At 55.7% G+C, this 24612-nt stretch overlaps 1 protein-coding gene across 1 annotated transcript in view; it reads right to left on the reverse strand.

Annotated features, from left to right (window-relative positions):
- Window positions 1-24612, reverse strand: part of ITGB2 (integrin subunit beta 2) — a 28471-nt gene continuing 3859 nt past the window's right edge. Inside the window, exons 3-17 of the mRNA XM_006758997.2 lie at window positions 13374-13434; window positions 13037-13125; window positions 12340-12520; window positions 11927-12097; window positions 10846-11087; window positions 9691-9846; window positions 7961-8056; window positions 6709-6798; window positions 5679-5819; window positions 3978-4165; window positions 3623-3867; window positions 3250-3466; window positions 2709-2938; window positions 642-808; window positions 1-422 (exon numbers count right to left, since the gene is read on the reverse strand). Coding sequence (XP_006759060.1) covers window positions 360-422; window positions 642-808; window positions 2709-2938; window positions 3250-3466; window positions 3623-3867; window positions 3978-4165; window positions 5679-5819; window positions 6709-6798; window positions 7961-8056; window positions 9691-9846; window positions 10846-11087; window positions 11927-12097; window positions 12340-12520; window positions 13037-13125; window positions 13374-13434 — 2337 coding nt within the window. The 3' untranslated portion in view covers window positions 1-359. The remainder of the gene's footprint in view (window positions 423-641; window positions 809-2708; window positions 2939-3249; window positions 3467-3622; window positions 3868-3977; window positions 4166-5678; window positions 5820-6708; window positions 6799-7960; window positions 8057-9690; window positions 9847-10845; window positions 11088-11926; window positions 12098-12339; window positions 12521-13036; window positions 13126-13373; window positions 13435-24612) is intronic.

The raw sequence follows: 24612 nt of genomic DNA on the forward strand, positions 1-24612 counted from the left end.
GAGAGAGAGAGAGAAACATTGATGTGAGAGAGAGAGACATCAATTGGTTGCCTCCTGCATGGGCCCCTACCGGGGCTGGGAAACCTGCAAGCAAGGTATGTGCCTGTGATCAGAAACCGAACCCATGACCCTTGGATGCATGGGCCAACGCTCTAACGACTAAGGAAAACTGGCCAGGGTGTATTTGTCATTTTGAGGGCAGAAAATAAGAGTGGATTTCTAGTTAATAGATGAAATTGTCAGGCGTTGCAAGCCACATCCATGGAGCAGGGTCACGGTCAGTCAGCCTGATGGAGGAGATGTGGTCTGGGGGTGATTCCATCAGGTTGGCTCAGACGACCTTATCTTCTCCAGTGCCCCTAACTCTCAGCAAACTTGGGGTTCATGACTGTCGTGGTGGCACTCTTGAAAAGGGGGTTATCCTGGTGAGAAAAGCAAATGAGACTTGTGAGCGCAGGGAAGGGAAGAGCTTAGATCGGGGTGACCTTCCTGCAGGTTCTAGTCCCATTGGCAGGGCTTGCACTCGGCAGCTTTGAGGATGGGGGACAGGCGGTAGCCAAGTGAGGGGGTTACATAGGGGCCGGAGGGCAAGACCCTCCACGCGGGACCAGCCTCCTCGGCCCCCGGGGATGGCCACTCACGTTGTTCCACTGAGACTTGAGCTTCTCCTTCTCAAAGCGCTTGTACTCCCTGAGGTCAGTCAGGTGGGTCAGGGCTTTCCAGATGACCAGCAGGAGGACGCCGATCAGCACGACTCCTGCCAAGGTGCCACCCACGATGGCACCTACGTTGGGACCTTTTGGACACTCTAAGGTGAGAAGGAAGCACATGCACACTGAGTGTCAGGCCCTCCCCAGGAACCAGGCCTCGTGCGTGTCCCCTCCGCCTCCCAGGTCACCACACAGTGCTCAGGTGGACAGAGCTTGCAGCCACCGGTAGTTGAGCGAACAACCTGACCCACTCCGGGTCAAGGCAAGGCTGGGGAGAAGGCCAGGCCATGCAGTTCCAAATGCAACTGTGAGGATTCTTGTTTACAGAGAAAGAGGGCCCAGGTTACCAGCCAACCAGGGCAGAGCATGGATGGGACACGGGTTGTGAACAGGCTGTGCTCTCGAGGCCACATGAGGGCTCATTGTAGGGAAGGGAGCCGAGAACAGGTCTCAGTCTTGCGAGGGCTGTGGTGCACGGCTGGCCCGTGTGCAGTTGTGCGAGCGGCTGGGCATCCCAGCTCGTGTCCCCTCAGCCTCTTTGAGAGGGAGCAGGGTGGGGGTGCTGAGAGTTTGTGGGCTCCCCATGCTGCTTGTCTAAAGCCCTTAAACCAGTGGTTCTCAACCTTCCTAATGCCGCGACCCTTTAATACAGTTCCTCATGTTGTGGTGACCCCCGACCATAAAATTATTTTCGTTGCTACTTCATAACTATAATTTTGCTACTGTTATGAATCATAATGTAAATATCTGATGGGCAGGATGTATTTAGGTGACCCCTGTGAAAGGGTCGTTCGACCCCCAAAGGGGTAGTGACCCACAGGTTGAGAACTGCTACCTTAACCATCCCATGGGACTCTGTTTATCATAAGTCCCAGCATCCCACATATGCTTTGTCACTGTCACCCCATGTACCTCCTGGAAATTAACCTAACCCACCACCTGTCATGGCCTGTGGATCCTGCCCCTGCCCCTCATTTCTCCTGATTAGGTCCCCATGTTCCATCTATGGGCAGGTCCCTCCTCTGTTCTCAATACTCCAGGACCCAGCCCAATCCACCCCATCCATCTTCACATTTAGCCACTCGACCTCAAGCAGCCCATCCAGGTCTGTGTCTACCTGGCCCCTCGAAGTCCTATGTTCACTCGCCTCGCCCCCTCCTCCCCGACGGGTCTGCATCTGGTTTTTGAAAACACGGTTCAGACGTGTCCCTCACGCTCCTGAAATTCTGCTAAGGGCTTCCAACTATGTTTGAAAAGAGACGCGAAGGCCTCCCAGGGCTCCCAGGGCCCTCGAATGACAGGCCTCTGACGGCACACCCTCTGCCCCCCATGTCTGGATGCTCTCATCCTCTGCTCTGAGCTGCAATGTGTCGTCCTCAGAAGACCTGTTAACCTCTGACCTCAGGAAGCATCCGCTGACGTGGCCTTTGCACCTTGGGTCCCCAGCCGGAGGCCCCGCTCCCTCCCCACCGTGGCGCTAGTGTTCTGGGGTGTTGGTAGAGGGGGTCCAAACCCATTGCACATGAAACCCGTGATGACAGGGTTGGTGTTTCCATTCCCTTCACCATTTTGGGGGCCTGGTACTGACCCCAAGCTGAGCAAGCGGACAGTGAGCAGCGCTTGGGAAATGCGGCACCTGGTCGCTCAGGGCCCCTGGACCCCCACTTCAGGGCTGAGCTCTGAGCATGCAAATTGTCCACCTCAGGCCACAGAGCTGTCCCTGGACGGGCTCCAGGACCAGGTCAGTGTCCGTGGGTGACCACCAGCTTGGGTCACGAATTCCCTCTAGTGGCGTCCTGTCCCCTTGAGCCAAGGGCACAGTCCATCCACTGCACGTCATGCACCAGGAGGTGAGGCCAGAGACGGGGAGAGGGTCTGGGCAGGCGGACCACAGTCCGGGCTGCCCTCCTGACCCCGCCAGTCGGCCTTCCCACAAGGAGAGGGCCTTGCGCAGCAGCCAGAGTTCCGGCCCCCATGTCCCACCTAGCAGGGCCTCACCTCGCATCTCGTCCACGAGGATTTCATATGTGTTCCTCCCGTCCAACTGCCACAGGGTGTAGGTCAGCCAGCAGCCCTCTGAGTCCCGCTCCTTGCACTTCCGGGTCAGTTTGGGGTTATTGGACCGACCCGGATTAGGGGGCTCTCTCGGGTCTTTCAGGCCCTGACATGCTTCAGTGCAGTTCTTCATGTAGGGGCCCTTGTTGAATTTCCGGCACTCGGCACAGTAGCTGTGGGAGAGCCACTGTGTGAGCACGCGTGCGACCGGGAGGGAGATGGTGTGAAGCATGAGAGAGTGCCAGTCTGGGCACCAGGGTGGTGGGTGGGACTGGTCCTGGGTGCTGTGGGGCTGACACTGGTGTCTGTGTGGCTGGGGGAGGAGGTGGTGCTCTGGGGAGGGAGGTGGGCAGAGCCCCTGGGACCTGGAAGCCTGACAGATGGGGCCCAAGATGGGCAGCGACCCGGAGCTGAAGGACCGCAGCAGGCGCGCGGAAGGCCCCCGCCCCCCCTTGGGGCCTCAGCCGATGGAGGGAGCACTTACATGTACTCGCCGCAGGGTGACGAGCAGCCCAGGCACTCCTCACAAAAGGGCAGCAGGTACTCCTTGTCGCACTGGCACACGTTGCAGAGGCACTGGCCGCGGCCGCTGCACACGGACCCCCCCTTTCGGCAGCCGTCTGTGGACCGTTGGCACTGGCAGGCCGAGCCCTCGAAGCCCGGTTTGCAGAGGCACTTGCCGCAGCGGCATTCCCCACGATCTGGGAGACAGTGGGGTCATCGCAGAGTCACCCTCGCCCAGCGCCAGTCCTCCCGCCCCCCCCAGCTGGCCTTCCACTCACCAGGGCCCAAACCCGGGACCTGCTCCTGGGGGTCTGTCTGTCCCTCTGTCCCCAGCACCACCCCTGAGAACTCACTGGTGCCCCCGCAGATCTTGCCATCGTAGCGCTCGCAGTTCATGTTGTCACACTCGCAGAACTGCCCAAAGATCTTCTTGTTGGGCACGTCGCTCGTGTGGCACACGCACTGCCCGCAGATGCAGTCCCCCAGCCCCGAGCAAATGATGGAGCTGTTGTCTTTCCGGCAGCTTCCTTCCAGATCCTGGCTGCTCCGGCCCTGAGTCTGGCACTCACAGTTCTTCCCCATGTAGCCAGGATCGCACCTGGAACGGGAGGGACACCGCTCAGGCCTCCTCCCCGAGGGCCCGCTGCTGCTGCCTGTGGCTCCTGCCCCAGAGGGTCGGGGTGGGGGTGGGTGGTGGGGGGGACTCACTTGCAGATGCCACACTCCACGGAGCCCTTGCCACCACAGATGCTGCGGTCCTGTGTCCGGTCCCTGCACTGGCACTCGCACTGGGGAAGGATGCTCACGGTCACCGTGTCTGTGAAGCCCAGTGCCCGAATGACAAATGACTGCTCCTGGACACACTCTGTGGCCGTGACCTTCACCTGGAAGGTGACCTGTGTGGGGAACAACAGGACGCAGGAGCGGTCAGGACCCTGCTTCCAGGCATGAAGGATGCAGGCCTCAGGGTCCCGAGAGGGAGTCGATGGAGGTTGGGGCAGGGAGAGAACACTAAACGCTAGGGGTTTCTCTGGAACTTGGGACTAGAGATGAGAAAACGGTGAGATACTGGAACATGGCAGTAGCAGGCGCATGGGGCTCCCTGACCCACCGACCCCCGTCTCTGGCTGGGACTTGGGCGGGGGGGATGGTTCTTAGCGTACTTTCTATCGCACAAGCGTTCTGAAGGATTTTAAAATGACTTTGTAAAGAACATATACTTTGTCCCTAAGTCCAGCATGCTAAGGTGCCCGAATCCCACAGGAGGTCCTAAGTTCTGAGTGCAGAATTGTGTTCTGACCTTGAATAAAGGGTCAAGATCATGCCGGGGAGGACGGAGTGGGACAGAGCAGAGTCCCCACCAGCCACACGCACACTTGAAGTGGTCACCAGCACTGAGCTTCAGGGAGCACCGGCTTGTCGAGGGCAAGGCACCCCCTGCCCAGCCTAGGTTCCGTGGTTGATTGTTGACCATGAACCCGAAGGTCATGATTCAATTCCTGGTCAGGGCACAGGCCCCAATTGTGGGTTCCGTGCATACAGGAGGCAGCCAATCAATGACTCTCTCTCATCATTGGTGTTTCTGTCTTTCTCTCCCTCTCCATTCCTCTCTGAAATCAATTAAAAAAATTTTTAAAAAGAGAGCAAAGGCACCCCCAAATCAATTTTAATGAATTTCCAGATGGTACCTTAACAAAAAGCAGACATGTCAGGGAAAATGTGTGTAAAAGAAGCAAGCAGCCAACCCCAGGATTGAGTAAATTCCCGTGTGAATCACGTAGGGCAAGAAGGAGATATTTTGGTAAAAATTCACAGGTAACATTTAGGAAGTAACGTTTGAAGAAATCCTCATGTCATGTTGTAAAATGTAATACAAGCAACTATTTTGCTAAATGTTAGTTCACAGCCAGTGAAGGAAAAATTTAATTGTTGCGGTCATAATAAATTTAAAATACGAGGAGGGAAATAAGCCAGTGCTTATTTCTATTCATCTGCTTGGCCCATGCTTTAATGTTTTCAGCAAACAAACAAAACCATAAATCAGGAAAACCAACCCAGCCGCGTAGTCTGTGAAAGGAATGTCCTTCTCTGAGGGGACACGCTGTTCCAGCGTCTGCTCCCAGGGGGCGCTGCAGACCTCGCGGTCATTATGGCTACCCTAGGGACGTCTTCGGTGTTGATAACGAGGATGCTCCTGCCAAGGACGGTGCTAAGTGCCCCACCTGCTCCCCCTGAACAGGTAAGATACAAACTTGCACCATTTTGCCTCTGCGGGGATTTTAAAGGAAGGGGACTGGACCTCTGGTGGACCTTGGGCTCCTGCCCCTGACTTGTTCCTGAGCCCTGCCCTTTCACCTGGGCGCACTTCCTTCTAGCTGTCCCTGGGGGAATGTTGGGATGGAACCTCACCGGAACGTTGATCTGGACACCGTCACAGTCCCCTCTCGGCTGGTTCACTTGCGAAACTCCGTTGCTGCAGAAGGAATCGTAGGTGACTCTCAGGGTGTCGGGGAGGTTGTTATGGTCCAGAAAGACTCTGGAGGAGAGTTTCTGTGGGCAAAGAGTGGCTGCTGAGTAAGGAGGACCGCTCTGCTATCCCCAGGCCTTTCCAGGCGATGGCTTTTGCACACCTTCCCATTTTGCATCCCTCTCCCTTCGCCCACAGGCACACTGAGAGCTGGGTAGGTGCTTGGTCCTGTGTCCGCGCAGCAAGTGTGGGGGTTACCAACACCACGGCCCTGCCCTCAAGACAGGCCAATGAAAGGACCAACATGGAGACTGACCACAACCCCATGAGAATAAGGGCTTGGCCATCCCGCTCACCACTGAATCCCCAGTGCCTGGCACAGGTAGGAGTGGAAAACTATTTAAGTGCATGGGAGGCAGAGACAGAGAGAATGAGACAGAAAGACAGTCAGAGAGACAAAAAAAAGAGGGGGAGAAATAAAGAAAAAGAAAGACAGAGGGGGGGATGGGGGAGGGCAGAAAGATGGTGAATGAGCATCATTTCAGGAAATATGGGAACATCCACAGGCAGTGGCTGGGATGCAGGAGGGCCCATTTTGGGGGTACAGGGCTCCAAGAGCATACAAGGAGCCATCAGAACCTCCTCGATGGGGCTCTAACTAAAGTCAATGGCTTCAGTGTTTATCGGGTGCTCCCGTGAGCTTGGCTCGGGGAGGCCATCAGGACCTTTGGCCATGAACCTGGTGTCCATGTTTCAGAGAAGGCACTGGTGAGGAGGGTCAAATGTGGCCCATACCATGCCATCAACACGATAGGACACAGCTGCCCTGTGGGAAGCCCAGGGCCAGTTTGTTCACAAGACTCAAGGGTGTTGCCTGCAATGCACTCCTGTCCAGACCACCCTTTTATTGACCTGCAGGGTGCTGGCATCTGTGCTGAGTGTCTGACCCCCAGCAAAGCACCCAGGACTCACATTGTAGGCATCCTTAATGAGCTGGACCACGTTGCTGGAATCTTCGGACAGCTCTCCAACCGCCGACTTGGGGATAATCTCGGTGAGCTTCTACAAGGCAAGAAGACCAGGTGGGTCACAGGTGGAACTCTGGGGCCATGGAGACCTCACATCTACTGGCTGGCAACACCCCAGAGGGTTCCTTCTTGCCTGTAAGATGATTCAAACTGTCACCCCCTCCACCCGATGTCTTACAGTCTTCAGTTAAGACAGTGCATGGTCAGTGGTGTGCTGGTAAATTGTTAACATTGGGTTCTCGGGGGGAAAAACCCTGACTTGTAGCATTTGCCAATTTCCTTGGTGTAAATACTCCCCCTGGGTGGATGTCACACTACCGATATCACTGAACATCGAGCTGTGGAGAGATGTGGCTTAGACAGTGTTCCCACCACACAGCTATGACCGGCAGAAACAATCAGGGCATCGGTTATTGGGAATATGCCAAAGCAGGGGCTAGGGGTAAGTTTGGAGCATTCCAATGAGTTGATGTAATTCAATTTTGATAATGATCGTGCTAGGAATAATGTTATAATCTGCTCTAGCAGGCCAGGGTCAGCTGGTTCAGCTATGTCCCTGGGTTAGCAGGCCAGAGCACCTATAATGCAGGCATACCTGAGGCCAGCCTCCAGGGAACCTTCGGCCACTTCCTCCCACATACTCGCCTTGGCCTGGTTCAAGGGTCTCACCATCACTCATGGACGATTGCTCCAACACATTCTCTTATAGAATTGATGGTTGGGTCCATTTCCTGCCTCAAAGGCCTGCTGTGACTCGCCAGAGTGGAGTTCAGCCACCTCCATGGAGCTCACGAGGGCTGTTCAGCCTGGCCACCAACCCCCTCCAGCCTCCACCACCCACTCCCCCCCCACACCCCCCAGCTGTGGGTCTCTGCCGTGGTTTGAGAAAGCGGGACTAATCCACAACACTTGCTATGTTGAAGCAAAATGAAAATGTCAGAGCCAATGCCAAGATGTACGCCACAGATACGCTAAATTTCAAGGGAAACCATCCTCTTTCATCCACACAGAAATATCATGTGGCAGAAAGAGGGCTTGAACTCCCTAACCACACAGTGTTCATGCTCCGAAACCCACGGCCCCGCGTGGCTTCCTGCCCCAGACGCCCGCCCGGCACGCAGAAGCAGAACTCAGCCTGTGGCAACGCTGAAATGGCCATATCCTGCGCTCTTGCTCAAGACCTCAAGGCCACTTACTTCATAGGTTTTCACCATTTTCTTGGTTACAGCAAAGATGGGCTGGATGTTGTTTTCAGCCAGTTTATGTGCCAGCTGGCCCACGGACGGGTAGTCCTGAAGAGGAGATACCCAGTCAGGTAGCCCAGGGCCAGGCAAGCTGCCCAGGCCAACCACCCACACCACGCAGCAGAGGGGACTGCGTGAGGCCTAGAGGCTGAGCCCGTCCACGCACTGTCCAGGGAGCCCTTCCGAATGAGATCGACAAACGCATAAAATAGCAGGATTCAGAGGGAAACCAGTGATATCAAAACACAGTGAAGAATGTTGACACTGAGCCCAGCAATAACTTGCAAGAAGGACTCTTAGTGTAACTGGGCTCAAATTTAACAACAGAACCTAGAAGCCATTACTGAACAGGGGCCTGTCACGCATGACACACTTCAGGGAGAAACCTGTACTAAACTGCCTGCCTCTTTTTTTAAAAAAAAATTCATCTTTATTGTTGAAAATATTACAGATGATCCTCTTTTTCCCTCCACTGACCCCCTCCTGCCTGCACTGCTCTCCTGCCATTGGAGGCAGTCCTCATAAAGAAGCTCCTGGAATTGTGTTTCAACTAGTTGGACTGAGACTTTCCAGGTCCAATTGGCACTACACGGTTAAATCCCCATCAGCATCTTCCCTGACCAATCAGAGTGGCTCCATTCTGACCAATCAGGATAGTGCTTTTTGGACCAATCAAACTGTGAGGATTTGGAATCCTCATTTGCCTGAGAAGGAACCAATCAATGATCAGGGGCAGGGACTTCTCTCTATATAAGTCAGCTCCCCTCTAGCCTGGTTTGGAGGCATTTTCCCTTTTCACCAAAGACTGTGTTTCCCTGTGTCGAGCTGCTAACACTTGAGCAGCGCGGAGCCACTCAGCAGACTGGGCCACTGCGGACTGGAGCAGAGCAGAGTGTCTAGCCCGAGAGGTGCCAAGCTGCAACACCAGGGCTGAGGGGCCACCCTGGGCAACCTCATAGTCATGCTTTATTATAATTGAGCTGTTTGCACGTGGTGATTCCGGTTGGCATGGAATTGGCACCGACAACCATCCTTTGACATGAAAATGTTAAACATGTGGCATGCTTTTGAGCAGTGCCCTAAAGAAGAAACCTAACGGCCAGTCACCACTCCCTGACGTGCAACGTAGAGACGAGAGTGAACATAATCTTGGGGCCTCTGTGCTTGTGCGGTGCAGGGAATTCTTCGACTTCTATTGGGCAAAACCTCACCCACCACCCCCAGCACGGGGCACCTTATTTTCATAAATGAGGGACAGTCTCAGTTTCAGGCAGAGGTTCACCAGAACCTCAGGTGGTGTCTCTTTCCTGTCCAAGTTGTGGACCCCTGAAATCTACCCACCAACACCCTCCCCTGCATCTATAGGCTCTGGGTGGAGATCGCCTGAGCTGTACCATCTCAGAGGTGCTTCGCAGCACCCAGAGTTTACGATTCCAGGGTGCAGAGCATCATTGGCAGCAGGCCAGGTGAAAGGTGGTGGCTCAGGCCCGCGATGCACCCCCCTTTCCCACCCCTCTGACTCTCCAGATGTGCTCTCTCCGCTGGCCTGGAGTGACCTTGGTCTCCGGTCTCCCTGGATAGATCTATAGACACCCTGGACTTCCCCTTTCAGCCCAGTGTTTCCTCTGCAGTCCCTTGTGCTATGTCCCCTCCCAACGAGGGCCCCGGGGAGGGGCACTCACAAACTCGTTGCTTCTTTTGTACATGCTGTCCTCCAGGTGGCAGTGGCCATCGTTGGGGGTCAGGATGGCTCCCAGCTTCCCGTCGCCTGCAAAGTGGAAGCCATCGTCGGTGGCGAACACCAGCAGCCGCGTGACATTGCGCCAGCCAATTTCCTCCTGAGAAAGAGAAGGCGGGGTTACCTGCCTCGGTTTCCTCCATGGGGCCCTCACAGAGGAGAGCTGACAAAGTGCTGTGCCCCCCTCCGCCCCGGGGGAGTTCCAGGCGGGATGACCCAGAGACAGGACCCAAGCCGGGACCAGCTTCTCAACTTGGGTCCAGGCTCCAGTGCCTGGGGCCGGAGGTACATCTCTACAATGACGAGTTCCCAAATGCCCAGTGAATGTGTAGGACAGACACTGAGGGGACGGCAATGCCTGTTTCTATGAAAACACGCAGCCCTCTGAGGCCCAATCAGTGCAGACCTGAGCCTAAATCCGAAGGAACTATTCCCAAAGAAGAAGAGAAAATGCTCGTAGAAATGTGTATCACAACGTAAAAACACTGCAGACACAAACGCAAAGAACTCAAGGGCCCCAAAACGGCAGATGAGTCAGGCACATTCGCCACACGCGTGTTATCACAGTGTCATCACACGCAAACGAAGTGTGTGCCTGCGACGCAGGGACAATCCGCAGAGAAGCTGGAGGATTGGAAGCCAGTTTGCAAAGGATCAGGACTGAGTGGTTAAAAACATGGGGTCAGTGGTATTGTACTATTTACATCATAAATCCAGTGAGTGGGCCGATGAGGCAGGACTCCGCAGGCGAGCGGGCAGCCAGGGGCAGGGGTGGCCACTGGGGGAGAGACAGGCCAGACATGGCCGCCTAAGCCACACGACATGGTAGAGCCTCAGAGGACGCCCCGTATTTCCCGAGGGGCGGAGGTTGGGGTGATTCTGCTCCAGGAACCTCCAGGATCTAACTGCTCGGTGGTCATACAAGAGCCTTTGCTTATATTTAGGTTTGAGAAGATGTTCTCCACACCACAACTGATAGTGACATTTCCGGGTGACTGGAGGGTGCCCTAAGGTGCTCAAGGTGAAGGTGGCTCCTGTGGCTGCAGGACTGAGGTCCCCATCGGGGAGATCCAGGGACGGGGCAGGGACAGGGCCTTACCAGGCAGGCTGCGACCTGCATCATGGCATCCAGCCCGCCCTCGGGGGCGTCCAGGTTCCCGGAGATCAGCTGCTTCCCGACCTCTGTCTGGAACTGGTTGGAGTTGTCCGTGAGCTTCAGCACATGCTTGAAGGCGAACGGGGGCTGGCACTCCTTCTCCTTGTTGGGGCACGGGTTCCGGAGCTTCTCGGGGTGCGTGTTCACAAAAGGGAGCACTGTCTTGTCCACAAAGGACCCGAAGCCTGAGGGATAGCAGGGGTAAGTGCGGGAGGCAGAGGTGGCACCAGGTGGTGGGAGGACAGGGCCAGAAGCCCAGGGGGCAGGGTGGTGGGCATAAGGGTGGAAGGGCCTTGGTTTCCCTACTTGGTACAGAGCAGGGGAGAAGGTAAGATCGCCCGTGGGGTGTGTGTGTCCAAGTGTGTGCACATGTGTACAGTGGGGCCTTGACTTACGAGTGTCCCAACTAACGAGTTTTTTGAGATACCAGCTGTCTCTCCTCCGATTTTTTGCATTGAGTTGACAGAGTAATTTGAGTTAATGAGCTCGGAACGAATTAAACTCATAAGTCAAGGCCCCACTGTAATTAGGTATGTATGTGAGTGTGTGTGTGTGTGTGCGTGTGTGTGTGTCCCCACATATGGAGACAACCGCCCCGAGGGGGGCAGAGATGAGGGTGGGATGGTCCATTTCCCTCACACACATGCACTTTGTAAACGAGTCCCTGCTTGTCAAGCGCTGAGGCCCCTTGGCCCTGAGGTCAGGGCTGTGAGTGTGTGTGTGGTTATTTCATTAACGCTGTGATTACTCTGCAGTCTATATACGTTTGTGATCTTTAGTTTTTAATAACTAGCACTATAGGACTATTGTCTTTCAAACATATTAAAGAACAAACAAAAGGAGACGGAGGGAGAGGAGGGGGGCAGTGTCAGGAGAGCCGGCCTGGGTATGGCCTTGGTGAGGATGCAAACAGGGACACTGCATGAAGCCCCCAGCACCTGTCCCTTAGGACGTGGGTGGGAGGAGGTGTGTGGGCCGCAGGGCCAGCTGATATTCTAGGCAGGACTCAGTGGGTTGACCTCACCAATGCGGCCAGACTCGGTGATTTCGTTGAGGGCCCGGAGGAGGTCACCCCCCAGCTTCTTGACATTGATGAGGTCATCAAGCATGGAGTAGGACAGGTCCATCAGGTAGTACAAGTCGATGGGGTAGCCCTTGGCGCGCCGGAAGGTCACATTGAACACAGCCTCCTGACCTGCCGTGGGGATGGGAGAGAGTGAGGGGCAAGTCGGTTTGGGCAAAGCTGGTGTACATGGTTACTCGGGCTGCTGGCTGCAGGACTTATCAGAACCTTTACTCGGCCAGGAGTACCTGGCCTTCTGAGAGGGGAATAGAAGGGTGTTTTCCAGGTGATTTTTTCCTCCTTTTAACACAGAACATAGGGCTGAAAGACACCCGGGTCCCCAGCCACAGAACCCCAGTCCTAACCAAGCCTACCTGGTCTCAGGTGGAGCTTCACCCTCTGTGGGAACAGCTGCTTCTGGCCCCCCTGCTGGTTCTCCGTGGTCTCAGCGAGGCTTCTGGGGTCCATGATGTCATCGGCTGCACAGCCCTTAGACAGCAGCTGTACCCTCGTGTCACAGCGAACGGAGTCGGGCTCCCCTGGCCTGGAGAAGTTCTGGGAGGGGAGTCACGAAGAAGGAGGAGAAATTGGGGGGGCCCACGCTGTGGGCGTTGTGTGAGGCTGACCTGCAGGGTCACTTGAAGAGGCTGACCCTCCTCTTTTGCTCTGGCACTCAAGGCAACCATCCTTATGATGCAGGGATGAGGTGGGGAGCTGGACAGTCCCCGGGAAGACACCCATCTCCGATAGCTTCTCCCTCAGGCTCCCAGACCACATCAGAGTGTGGGGGCAGTCAGTCGGCCACTGCCTCCAGCAGCAGCCCACATGGGGTCTGTCCTGACCTAGCACAGCCTCCCTCTCTGGTCAGCCTCCAAGATGCCCTAGGACAGGAGTCGGGCCTGTCTGTCTGTCTCTCTGTGAGTCAGCCACCCTGAGACCTGTTCCCAGAGGTTCTGCTCCTGTCCCGCTAGGACAGGGCCTGGGAGGGTCCTGGGTGCCCGCAGTTTCGGAGGCAGAGGAAGGGGGTCCAGCCCGGGAGGTGGAAGGACTGGCCAGGAAGGAAGCTCTTACCGGCTTCAGGCACCAGGCGCAGCCAGGCCCCGACTCGACGCAGTCCCGGCAGGTGTTGACCTTGTACTTGTTGCACTCCTGGGAGAGGACTGGGGGCGAGACGAGACCGGCGCTATCTCATCAAAGCCAGTTGGCACCAGGGGCTGCTATCATGGACGGGGTGGACAAATGGCCAAGCCCGCCGGCAGGGTGTGGAAGGAGGAGGAGGGATAGCAGAAGCACCAGGAAGGATGGGATCAACCAGGGGGGTGTGTCTGCCAGGATCCTGGGAGGGGACTCCTGGAGGCTTGGCGGGCAGGACCCACCATTCCTGACGAGGAATGCCCACAGAACTCACCAGACCCGAGGAAGAGCAGAGCCCACAGGGTGAGCAGCAGGGCGTGCTGACGCAGCATTTCCTGTGGAGGGATGGGTCTCAGTGACAGGTCCTCACACCCAGAGTCTGGGGCTGACCACCCACGGAGCCCTCCGCATGAGCTGGAGATGCAGAGCCAGGAGGCCCTGTCCCTGCTGCAGGAGGCGTTTGGCCAGCACAGGCCTGTCTTCGTGACTGCCCTGCAAGGCGGCTATCAGACCCCTGATCTGCCGGCCTCTGAGGATGAGCAGAGAGAGGGCCTCAGGCCAGTAGCACACATGGGTCCACTTGTACTTGTCCACCCACACCCACACCCACACCACACAAGTGCACACAGGTGCACACATGCACGTACACACCCCCATACCCATCACACCACCATATGCATGTTCACACAGAGAACACACATGCACACACATAAGCCATACATCTCACACATGCATACATGTGTGCACACACCCTATACATCACAAACAAATGCATACCTACCACACACACACTTGGTACCACACACACACTTGGTGCCACACACCCTGGGTCAGGGCCATGGGGCCCTTTGTTCTCCCTGAGTCCTCAGTGAACTGAGCACTGAGCTCAGAGCAGGCTCGGGAGGCCCAGCCTCGGGCAGGTGGCGGCGGCAGAGAAGGCGCTCCGCACCTGGGGCGCTCCCGCACTGAGGAGCGAGGGAGGGCTATGCAGAGCCGCGACCTGCCTGTCCAAGGCACGAGCTGTGGCTGGCCATTATTTAGCTTTCCTTGATGTGCACCTGCCGTCTTTACAAACCCAGTGCCAGGAGGGAGGCGCGGACAGGGCATCGAGGACAGTGGCTCATGCAGTGGTCACTGCTGATGCTCCCAGAGGCACGATGTGGCTGCGGGGTCGGAGGCCTGGCGTTCTAGTTCCTTTCTGGTTCTCACCCACCGCCCACTGGGCAGGGGCCAGAAAGGGACGGCAGACCCAGCCTGGGCACAAAGCAGCAATGACCCTTCAGAACACCAGGGAGGGAATCTGGGCTTCCTAGTGGGTAGCCTCCAGGTCTGAGAACCCTGCAGCTGACTGTGACCTTTTATCTGACACCAAGGAAGCGGAGAAGGTGCTGAGAAGCCAGCAGCCAGGAGGTGGCAGGCAGGAAGGAGCCGCTCGTTATCAGAAGCAAACATCAGCTCACCCTGGAGGTAATGCAAATGCCAGTTGCTCTCCCCAGAGCGGGTGTCTGAGGTTCCTGGGGCGCCCTGCCGCCAACACCCTGCCTCCAGGTGGTGGTGGGCCTCCAGGGAGGCCTCAGAGCCCCAGTCGGTGTGGGTCTACCCAGGCTGGCAGAGGCCCAACCCAGAGCCCACCTGCCTGTTCTGGGGCCTGCGTGGCTCCTGCCGTGGCCTGTAGGGCTCTGAGAGCATGTGGTCCCTGCTGTGGGTCTCGGGGTGCACCCTGTGGGGGGATCCTGCCCTCCCCACTCCTCTCCCACCCTGCCCAAGTTCCTGTCTTTTTGAGGCTCCCCACCAAGGTTATACTCAGGACCCAGAAATGTCAAAGCAGAACCCTGGATTCTTCCAGAACGGGTTGAAAGCAGAACTCCTGCTTCTCTGGCTTCCTGGCCACAGCAGGCCAGCCTGAGAAGCGGTTTCGGTTCACTCTGGGCCCCCCATTTGTGGACTCCCAATCATGGGCCCTGGGGCTCAGGCCAAGGCTGGTCTCAGCTCTCCATCTGGGCACCCCAAAGTCTGGCGGCTGGACTGGTGCCTGAGTGTGCCCACTGAACCCTCAGCTGACTGCACTGCCCCAGTTGACCCCAGGATAGCACCCCACTTCTGAGGCTGAGGCAGCTCCAAGCAGAGGACAGTGAGTCCCCTCCCCAAGCGTCCCATCCATGCTGTGGTCTGGCGAGGTGAACGGATCCCCCCAGGTCTGGGGCAGGACCTGCAAATGCAGCTCTGCCCTCCCTCCTATGGCCACAGACCTGAACCCCCAAATATTCACCACAACCAGCTTGTATACTCCCTGGGTCCTCACACAGGGAAACTGAGGCCCGAGCAGCAGCAGGACCTGGGCACGATTTCGCTCAGTGCACTTCCTCCCACAGTGCGGGGAGTGTACCTTGGTTAGGGCAGGGCCCACAGGCCACAAGGTCCTGACCTTGACCACAGGAAGCCAGGCAGGGGTGGGTAGAGGGGCTGCCCTCTCCCCAGTGTTACTTCTAATTTCCTGCATCACAGGGACGGCCACTGCGGATGCCTCACCCCAACCCATAGGCAAGTGGGGGCAGGACACCTGGCACATGGTGGCTCTGGGCGCTCAGAGGGCAGATGGAGGGAAGGAGGCAGATTGAGGAGCCCAGGAGTCAGCCCTCCTCTCAGCGGTGGGCAAGCTGGGCCAGGCAGGACTCTCCTCATGGGACCTCGGGCGCAGGCCCACATTGCCTATGCATGGCAGCCAGAACCAGACCTCAGAGGTCATGGCCTTGCCTGAATCCGGGTTGTGGACACACAGAGACCAAGCCCTCCTCCAGGCGTTGTTCTGAGGCTGCCTCAGCAGGCGCAGTGCCTGAGCCTGGGTGGCAGGCCTGCCTCAGCAGCTCACTCTGCCTCAGTTTCCTCTGTGTGACTGGAGAGGACAGGCTTGGTGAGTGATCATGTGTAGAGCGGCCTCGGCACCTGGCACCCAGGGGCCCTAGACTCGCAAGGACAGCCCGCGGGAGAATGAGCAGGCGAGTGGGAGGCCCAGGCTGAGCCAAGGAGAGAGCACAGGCTCCAGCCAGGCCACCTGAGCCTAGGCCTGTAGAGCTCATGCCAGAGGTGGGCCTCTGATGGGCAGCCCCTTGCCACCCTTCTTCTGCCAGAGGCCTGAGTGCCCTCCCACCAGCCAGGCCGCAATCTCTCTGGATCCAGGAAGCACCCCTCACCAAGACTCAAGTTGCAAATCCCTAAATTAGGCGCTTTGAGAAACCCCAGGCCCCACCGGCCAGTGAGGACCTGGACCCTGCCCACCAGGAGAGAGATGGCACAATCGAGGGAAACTGTAGGAGGTGGTGTCCCCAAGTCCTCTGTACCAGCCAGCTTCCCCAGAGCCCGGGCCCAGAGCCCTCCCCCCCTCCACACCCCATGAATGCAGCTACAGGGGGTCCTCCCTCCCCACAAACAAAGCGCCAGTCGGGTTCTGAGATGCAGAAGGAGCATCAGAAGGAACACACACTCCTTCCAAATCATACTCACTCACATGAAAAAATATCCATATTTGGTAAATGACAGACGAAAAAGGGAACATTAGAAGAGAAATACAACTTTGGGCAAGAAGCAGGGGGAAGCACCACTTTTGAGTCAGGATGAGAAGCTGGTGTCGGTTCAGGCTTCCTGTCAAAGATGGAGGCTCTGCCAAAGTACGAACCCTCAGATGAGGCCACTCGAGCTTCCACAGCCACACTGACCATCAGCACTTGCCCTGAGAGCTTGCCCTTGATTGCTGGGGTCAGAGAACAAGCCCTCCTGAGTGCTAGCTGACAAGAGACCACAAACCAAGTGACAGGGAGCTGTGAGCAGAGATGATGCTCTGGGGGGGAGAGTGAGAAGGAAGAGAAGGCAGGGGTCCCTCTTTGCCCAGGTGGATGAGTCAGGGCTGTTTTATGGAGAAGAAAAGCAAACGTCTGCAATGGGTTTTAAAGAGGCCTCAGCCGTTTAAAATCAAAGACAGAGTGTCAGCATGGGATCTGTTTTATCTGCTTTATCCGATATAATAAAAGGCTAATATGCAAATCAACCAAACAGTGGAATGACCAGTTGCTATGACGTGCACAGACCACCAGGGGGAGCGCCACTCAGCCAGAAGCCCTGAGACAGGCTCACAGCTGGCGAGTGCAGCAGCAGTGGCGGGAGCCTCTCCAGCCTTCACAGCAGTGCTAAGGATGTCCGACCATGGGGAACAGGCCTAAGCCAGCAGTCAGACATCCCCTAAAGGCTCCCAGACTGTGAGAGGGTGCAGGCCAGGCTGAGGGATGCCCCCTGCCCCCCACCCAAGTGCATGAATTTTGTGCACTGGGCCTCAGTATAAACATAAGAGAGCCTGGACAGGGCTCGCCTCCAGCGGGGCCAGGGACACACCACCCTGGATCACAGAGGTCCAGACTGATCCAGGGACAAAAAGGGCACAGGATGGAGGAGGACACAGCCTACAGTCCTCCCAAACTCCAGCCCCACGAAGACATCATTCAAGTCAGGGACATTGTCACAGCTATCACTTTCACCATTGGTGATGTAGGAGAGCAGGAATTTGAAGGAACACAGTTTCTGACATAATGGAATACAACAAGACCCCCCTCCCTAACACACATTAATTAGAAATTTTAAAATGCTGCTGATCATCTTTTAAGTCAGCAATTTCTCACCTTTTACTTTTTTTTTTTTTATCTCATGGCACACATAAGCTAATTACTAACATTCTGTGGCTCACATATATATATATTTGCTGATCTGACAGAAAAAAAAGGTATAATTTTGACTCAGTCACACCAGGTGGCTATTGTGTTGGCTGTTGTTATTTTTAAATTTGACAATTAAGGGAATGAGGTCAGAGCCCCTGACTAAATAGTCAGGTGTTGCAAGTTTTTTCTTGCAAGTGTGCCGCAGTACCCCGGCGGAAAATCGCTGTCTTAAAGGGGAAATCAAACACACCTATACCAGTAGATACTGTAGACAAAGAGGTGACGCAAACATCCTCTGCGCCCCTTGGGTGCCCTAATTGTGAACATGAAGGGAGGAAAATTCACTTCTAGGGCCAGAGGATCCAGAAGGGAGAGGAAGAGCAGCAGAGCTGTGGAGCGGAGGCAGGAAGCACACAGATGAGGATGGAAATGGGTGAATCAGAAAACAAAGGCAAAAACTGAGAGTCACACTGAAACCCATTTCCTGGGGAAAAGCAATAAAATGGGTCACCTGGAAGGGGAACATGTCTGGCGGCAGCCGAGGAACTCTGACAGGGAGAGGCAGGCCAATGGGGAGTGTCGTTTCCTGGGCGCTAAACGCACTAAGAAGCTTGGAGAATGGAGTCTGGGAGATCCTGGTGAAGGTGTGTGGCCCCGCAGGGGTGAGAGGGAGCCTCCAAAGGCGCCGAGCAGGAACACACCAGCCCCCAGGCAGCCTGCTCACCAGGCACCGCACACCCAGAGCCAGGCGACTGTCAAGAACACGCCCCTCTCAACACAGGCATGTTAAGTCCGTTTCAGGAAATAAAGTGATAGAAGAAATAAACGAATGTGTATTTTACCATAAGGAAGCCTACGCTTAAAACTTAAGGGGAAAAAGGTCAAGAAGATAGATGACTCTAAAACAACAAATGGGTACATAAAAAATTTGGATGGATGAAAATATTTAATTACTATCTAATGGAAAAGGATGAATGGTGCCCTGACCTGGTGGTTCCATTGGTTGGAGTGTCATCCGTGCACCAAAAGGTTGTGGGCTTGATTCCTGGTCAAGACACATACCTAGGTTGTGGGTTTGAGCCCTGATCAGGATATATGAGGAAGGTAACCGATCAATGTTTCTTTCTCATTTCTCTCTCTCTCTCTCTCTCTCTCTCTCTCTCTCTCATAAATAAAAAAACACACATATCCTCAGATGAGGATAAAAAAAAGTAAATGGTGTCCTGTCTGGTGTGCTCAGTGGTTAGAGCGTCAGCCTGCACACCTAAGGGTCTCATGTTTGATTCCTGGTCAAGGGCATGTACCTGGATTGCAGGTTCGTCCCTGCCCAGTCGGAGTACAGGTGAGTAGCAACTGGTCAATGTGTCTCTCACATCAATATTTCTCTCTCTCTCTCTCTCTCTCTCTTCTTCCCTTTCACCTTCCCCCCTTTCCACTCTCTAAAAAGCAATGGAAATAATATCCTCGGGTAAGAATTAACAACAACAACAAAATGAGTGGTAATCTTCCTCTCCAATGACAAAAGGGCCAATACCCCATAGTTCCTCGAGGAAAGGCACCTGGTCAGTAACTGGTTGAAAGTCACCCTGCTTAGTGGCCAGGTAATGAGATTTCTTGTCTCGCTATCAAATGGCAAATGTGTTGAACATTTCTGACACTCACCCGGCGGAACCTGTGCAGCAATTAGAACGTGTGAATGACTCAGTTTTCACAGTAAGAACTGACTGTGAGAAACCAGCAGAAGTAAGTTCGCAAGCACTGCCCGGGTTTCTCTCTCTGGGTGGTGCAATTAGAAGTCTTTTCCATTTTCTTCATTATGCCTGCTCGTATTTTCCAAACTTTCTACGGTCAACGTTTATAACGGTTTAAGAAATATCCATTCATCTGAGAACATCCAAACTCTGGGGGCGGAGGAAATTGTCCTGAAGTTTCTGTTCCTACTGCCAACACTTCCGAGGACGGTTACTCCCTGGTGGCGGGAAGAACTGAGGCGCCGACCGGCCCTCCCTGCTGGAACACAGGCTTGTAGGTGGTTCATTCATTCACTCACTCGCTCGCTCACTCACTCATTCATTCTCTGAACAAATGCTGGCTGGTCTTTTCTCCAACACTGCCTCCCAGATTCTGGAATTCTGCCCTCTGCTGAGACCTCAACACATCCCATCCCCACACTCTTACTGAACTTCCATCACACTCGGAGGCCTCTGCACGCCAAAGTCGAAGCACAGCCGCATCCACACTGTCTAAAATGCTGCTCCCGTGGGCTGACTCTGCGAGTGCCCCCAGCCCCAGAGGCGCTGGGAGAGAACCCAGCTGGGTTCTCCCAGATGGCCCAGTGGGGTTCTCCCAGGTGGCCCAATGCTCACAGAGGTACCAGAGTAGCAGGCTGTCCCCACGGCTCCTCCACTCCTCCAGGCAGGAGCCCTGGCTTGGTGAGGTCTTGATGTCAATGAGGCTGGCCTTAGACCAGTGGTTCTCAACCTTGGCTGCACATTAGAATCACCTGGGAATCTCTTTAAAATCCTGATTTCTGGACCTCATCCTCCAGAAATTCTGTGTCTTTGTTACTCATGTTGTGGCCCCACCCCATAACAAAGAAACAGAATTTCCGGAGGATGCGGCCCAGAAATCAGGATTTTAAAAAGATTCCCAGGTGATTCTAATGTGCAGCCAAGGTTGAGAACTACTGCCTTAGACGCTGCCTTAGCTCCTCGGCCACCAGAAAACCCTTTCAGACTGTTATCCTCATAATTAGCTAGTTAATATCAATTCAGGGAAGAACGTAAAGGGAAGTGAGACACTGCGGGCATGGTCACCTGGGAAGCTTCACCAGGAAGCGACAGCCTCACACAGCATTGTCCTCCAAGAGAATAACGCCCCTGCCCTCCCCCATCTGGTACTGGATTTTAGGGGGAAAAGAGGAGATGGGCACATGCACAGTAGAAGTCAAGGTGGGGCAGGGGGAGTACGTGCCTGCCAGCCTAGCCTGGGAAACAATGGAGTGGCTAGCGGATGGGCCCCATCAGAAGTGCATGAAATCTTGGAAAGTTAAAATCCCCACAGAGTTCCCTCTCTCCTGCTTGCTCTCGTTCTTGCTCCTTTGCTCCCTGATCCGCACTCACTAGGGTGCTCACCTGTTTCTTTTTCATCGCCATGTGGCCGTAAGTAACTCCAAGGCCCTGGCCATGGGCCCCCCACATGCAATGGATTGCAGCTGGGAACATAAGCTGAGCTAGCCAGATGCTGGATTGGGCTGTGTTTTCATATGGAACAGGAACTCTGGGCTGAGCCCTTAATTCTGGCCCTGCCGAAGACAACATTTCCATAGCGAGACAAACAGAGATGGGACCTTGGAGGGGAATCCCCTTAATTTTACATTATCAATAAAGTTTCCGCAAAACCCCATCCTCTCGTGGGGGCCTCAGGAAACTCTTTTCCTCACAGCACCCCAAGAACCCCACTTCCACCGATAACAAGACTATTTCTAGCTGCAGCCCAGGGTGCAATGCTCGCAGGTGACACTCTGTCGGGAAGCTTCCAGGACAGTGGAGTCATGCTACGTGGGCACAGCGGTAACTGCATCTCAGAGTGGCTGGATCTGAGCATCCAAAAGACCCCAACCCCACATCTCCTGCCAAAGGGACAGAGGTGTGACTCGCTCTGTGACACCCCCTGGGTGAAGGGCGGTGGCTGTGGGAGGCCTGGCATGCAGGGATGGGAGCACAGCAGACACGGCCAGTCTGCAGGGGAGCTTCTGCCAGTGGGCAGTGGTTCTTGCCCAGATAGCCACTCAGGACTGTGGACCTCACAGGAACAAGACTGGGCATTGCCCACAGCACCACCCTGTTGGCAACACTCGGCCAATGTAGTATGACTCCGCCGCACTGGAAGCTTCCGGAGAGAGGGTCACCTGGGAGCGTTGCACCCTGGGCTGCATCTACCAGGGGATAAGCTGCCTGCTCCCCATTCCACACAGCGGATCGAAAGGGTCAGTCCCTTCCCCAAACTACAAACCACATCGGCCTGACCCCAGGGCTGACACTCTCAAACCTACACTCAGCAGCTGAGTGACTGTGGACAGGCCACCTCAGCCCTCCCAGCCTCAGTTTCCTTCCTTGTTAAAGAGAACCGAAAACCCCGAGGTCTCTGGAGGAAGAGGGAATTTTGCCTGCCAGAAGGCTTTCCAACTTGAGTTGCAACATCAATGTTTCTTAGGTTTCTGGCCTACCCTGTAGAGTTTTGACTTGCTAGGTCTCTCAACTGCAATGAGCCAATTCCTAAAAATAAAAAAATAAATCTCTCTCTGTGTGTGTGCGCGCGCGCGCGCGCACACACACACACACACACACACACACACACACACACACGCTCGTCCTATTGGTGCTGTTTCCCTAGAGAACCCTGGCTGCTGCAGATCCCAAGATATCTGCCCAGTTTTAGAAAAACTTGCTAGAGGTGTTGTTAACAACCACGGTGCTGAGGGAAGCCAACTGCACCGTGGTTTCCTGCTCTGCAGGTTCTGGAGGCTACGAGGGCACTTCTGAACCCCCTCTTTCCCCCCCCCTAATCAGAGCTGTGGGCTGTGGCATCACAGCTCCCCCAGAGCTGAGATGAGCCCATGTGACACCCTTCTCAGACCTGGGAGCTGGGGTCTGCCTGCTCCCTAACTCCCCTGGGCCTTGCTACCTGGCCGCTGGGAGGGTGAGTGGCCCAGACACCTTCAGCTTTCAGAGGAGAGAGCCCTGGGCCCAAACAGGAAGTCCTGCCCAGGTCACAGACTGGGAGCTCCAGGACCTGGCTGTGCCTGCCCGGCCTTTCCTCCCTGTACCATGTCACCAAGACGCCCCCCAGCCAATAATAGAAGCGAATGGAAACCAGCAACCTGTCAAGGACCCCCGCTCCACCCACAGCCCTCCCTGTTCTGAGAAAAGGTGCTGGGGGGCTCTTTCCTGCCTCTCCAAGCACAGGACAGCACCCCTCTCACCTCTGGTCCAGCTGCCATAGCTGAAGGCAGAATCCTGCCAGCCCAGCTTTGTGGGGAGCCCACGTGTGGGGAGGAGGCCCAGCCCTCGCAGCCAGTGCAGGTGACAGGCGGCCTGTGTTGTACCAGCGAGTGGGGTCTCCAGATCACAGGGCCCACTGAGGCCCAGGGCCCCGCCCCCGCCCAGATGCTTGCTTCCCTTTGGTGTGTTTGGAGAGTTTAGGCAGATGCTCTTGAACGGGGTCCCAGCCCGACGGTCACATGCAGGGTCTGGGGTGAGATGACGACAAATTCAACATTTTCATTTTAGGTCCAGTTTGTGCAAAGGAAAACAGACAGTGAGCCCCTGACCGGGTCTGCCTGGTGGCTGTCACCCAGCCATCACCCAAAGATTGCCCAGCGATGGGCAGAGAGGCCCCTGAAGGGAGGGTTCTCAGTGTGGCCAGGCTCCCCGTCCTCTGGGTGAACACAGTGTCATCAGCGCCTTGCAGGCGGTGTCCTTCTCTGCAAAATGGAGCCAGCTGCCCACGACACTGCCTCAGGTGCGACTGTGGGACACTCACAACGCGACAGGTGAGCAGAAAGGTGAGCCCTTCAGACATGATCCGCAGAGCTGGCGGGGGCCCGAGTCGCATGGCATCACCACGGGCTTGGTGCTGCCCCATCCATGGGCAAGTACCTGTTCACAACCCTGTTCACTGTGGAGCTCGGGCTGGGCCTGAGCGGAACCTGCCGGGGAAAGACCAGCTTGTACAACACAGGCCGCCTGTCACCTGCACTGGCTGCGAGGGCTGGGCCTCCTCCCCACACGTGGGCTCCCCATAAAGCTGGGCTGGCAGGATTCTGCCTTCAGCTATGGCAGCTGGACCAGAGGTGAGCGGGGTGCTGTTCTGTGCTTGGAGAGGCAGGAAAGAGCCCCCCAGCACCTTTTTCTCAGAACAGGGAGGGCTGTGGGTGGCGCGGGGGTCCTTGACAGGTTGGTGGTTTCCATTAGAAAGACCAGCATTAGAAAGACCAGCCTGGACACATCAGCCTCTTGTCCGCGTGTCCCTCACACCTGCTCAGAAGCGACCTTTGGTCATAGAGTCAGTTGGAATTTAAACTACAGGCTGGCCCAGCCCAGCCCTCCCATTGCACAGATGGGAGGCCAAGCAGCCTGCTCATGTCACACTCCCCCTGGGTGCAGACGGGCCCCTCTATCCCCTGGACAGCGGCCGCCTCTTCTGCAGAACTTCGGCAAGGCACTGGGCTGCCTCTTCTTCCCCCACGAAGTCTCCAGGTAGTAACTGCCCCTCCAGGAGACTGGTTTAGGCCTCACACACACCTAACGCCTGTCTCCCTAAAACTCACTGTCACCCAGCACTTTCACATCCTCAGGCCTGAGCTTGTGAAACTTCGAGAATCCAAGAGAAGTGACAGACCCACCACCTAGAAAATGCACCACACACGCAAACACACCTCACACATATTTACACACACATACACACTCATAATACACTCTCCCCCATACCCCCATTCATCCACATTTAGACACACATACTCACACCACACACACTGACACACTCCTTCACATGTACCTACACTCACTCATACACACACCACAAATTCACATTCCCCCTCCTATACACACACCAAACAACACATTCACACTCAGACACACACACAGACTCTGCGGGGGAAAGACCAGCCCAGGCAGCATGGAGGCGCGTGAGGAGAGGAGGGGGACTGACTCAGGCAGGAAGAGGAAGACACAGCTGGTGAGGCCCCACTCCCCTCCCACATAGCCCAGCCTTGCCCAGTGCTGCACCCACCAGCCAGAGGCAGGGGTG

This window comes from Myotis davidii, unplaced genomic scaffold (genome assembly GCF_000327345.1).
Source record: "Myotis davidii unplaced genomic scaffold, ASM32734v1 scaffold1476, whole genome shotgun sequence".
Lineage (NCBI taxonomy): Eukaryota > Metazoa > Chordata > Mammalia > Chiroptera > Vespertilionidae > Myotis > Myotis davidii.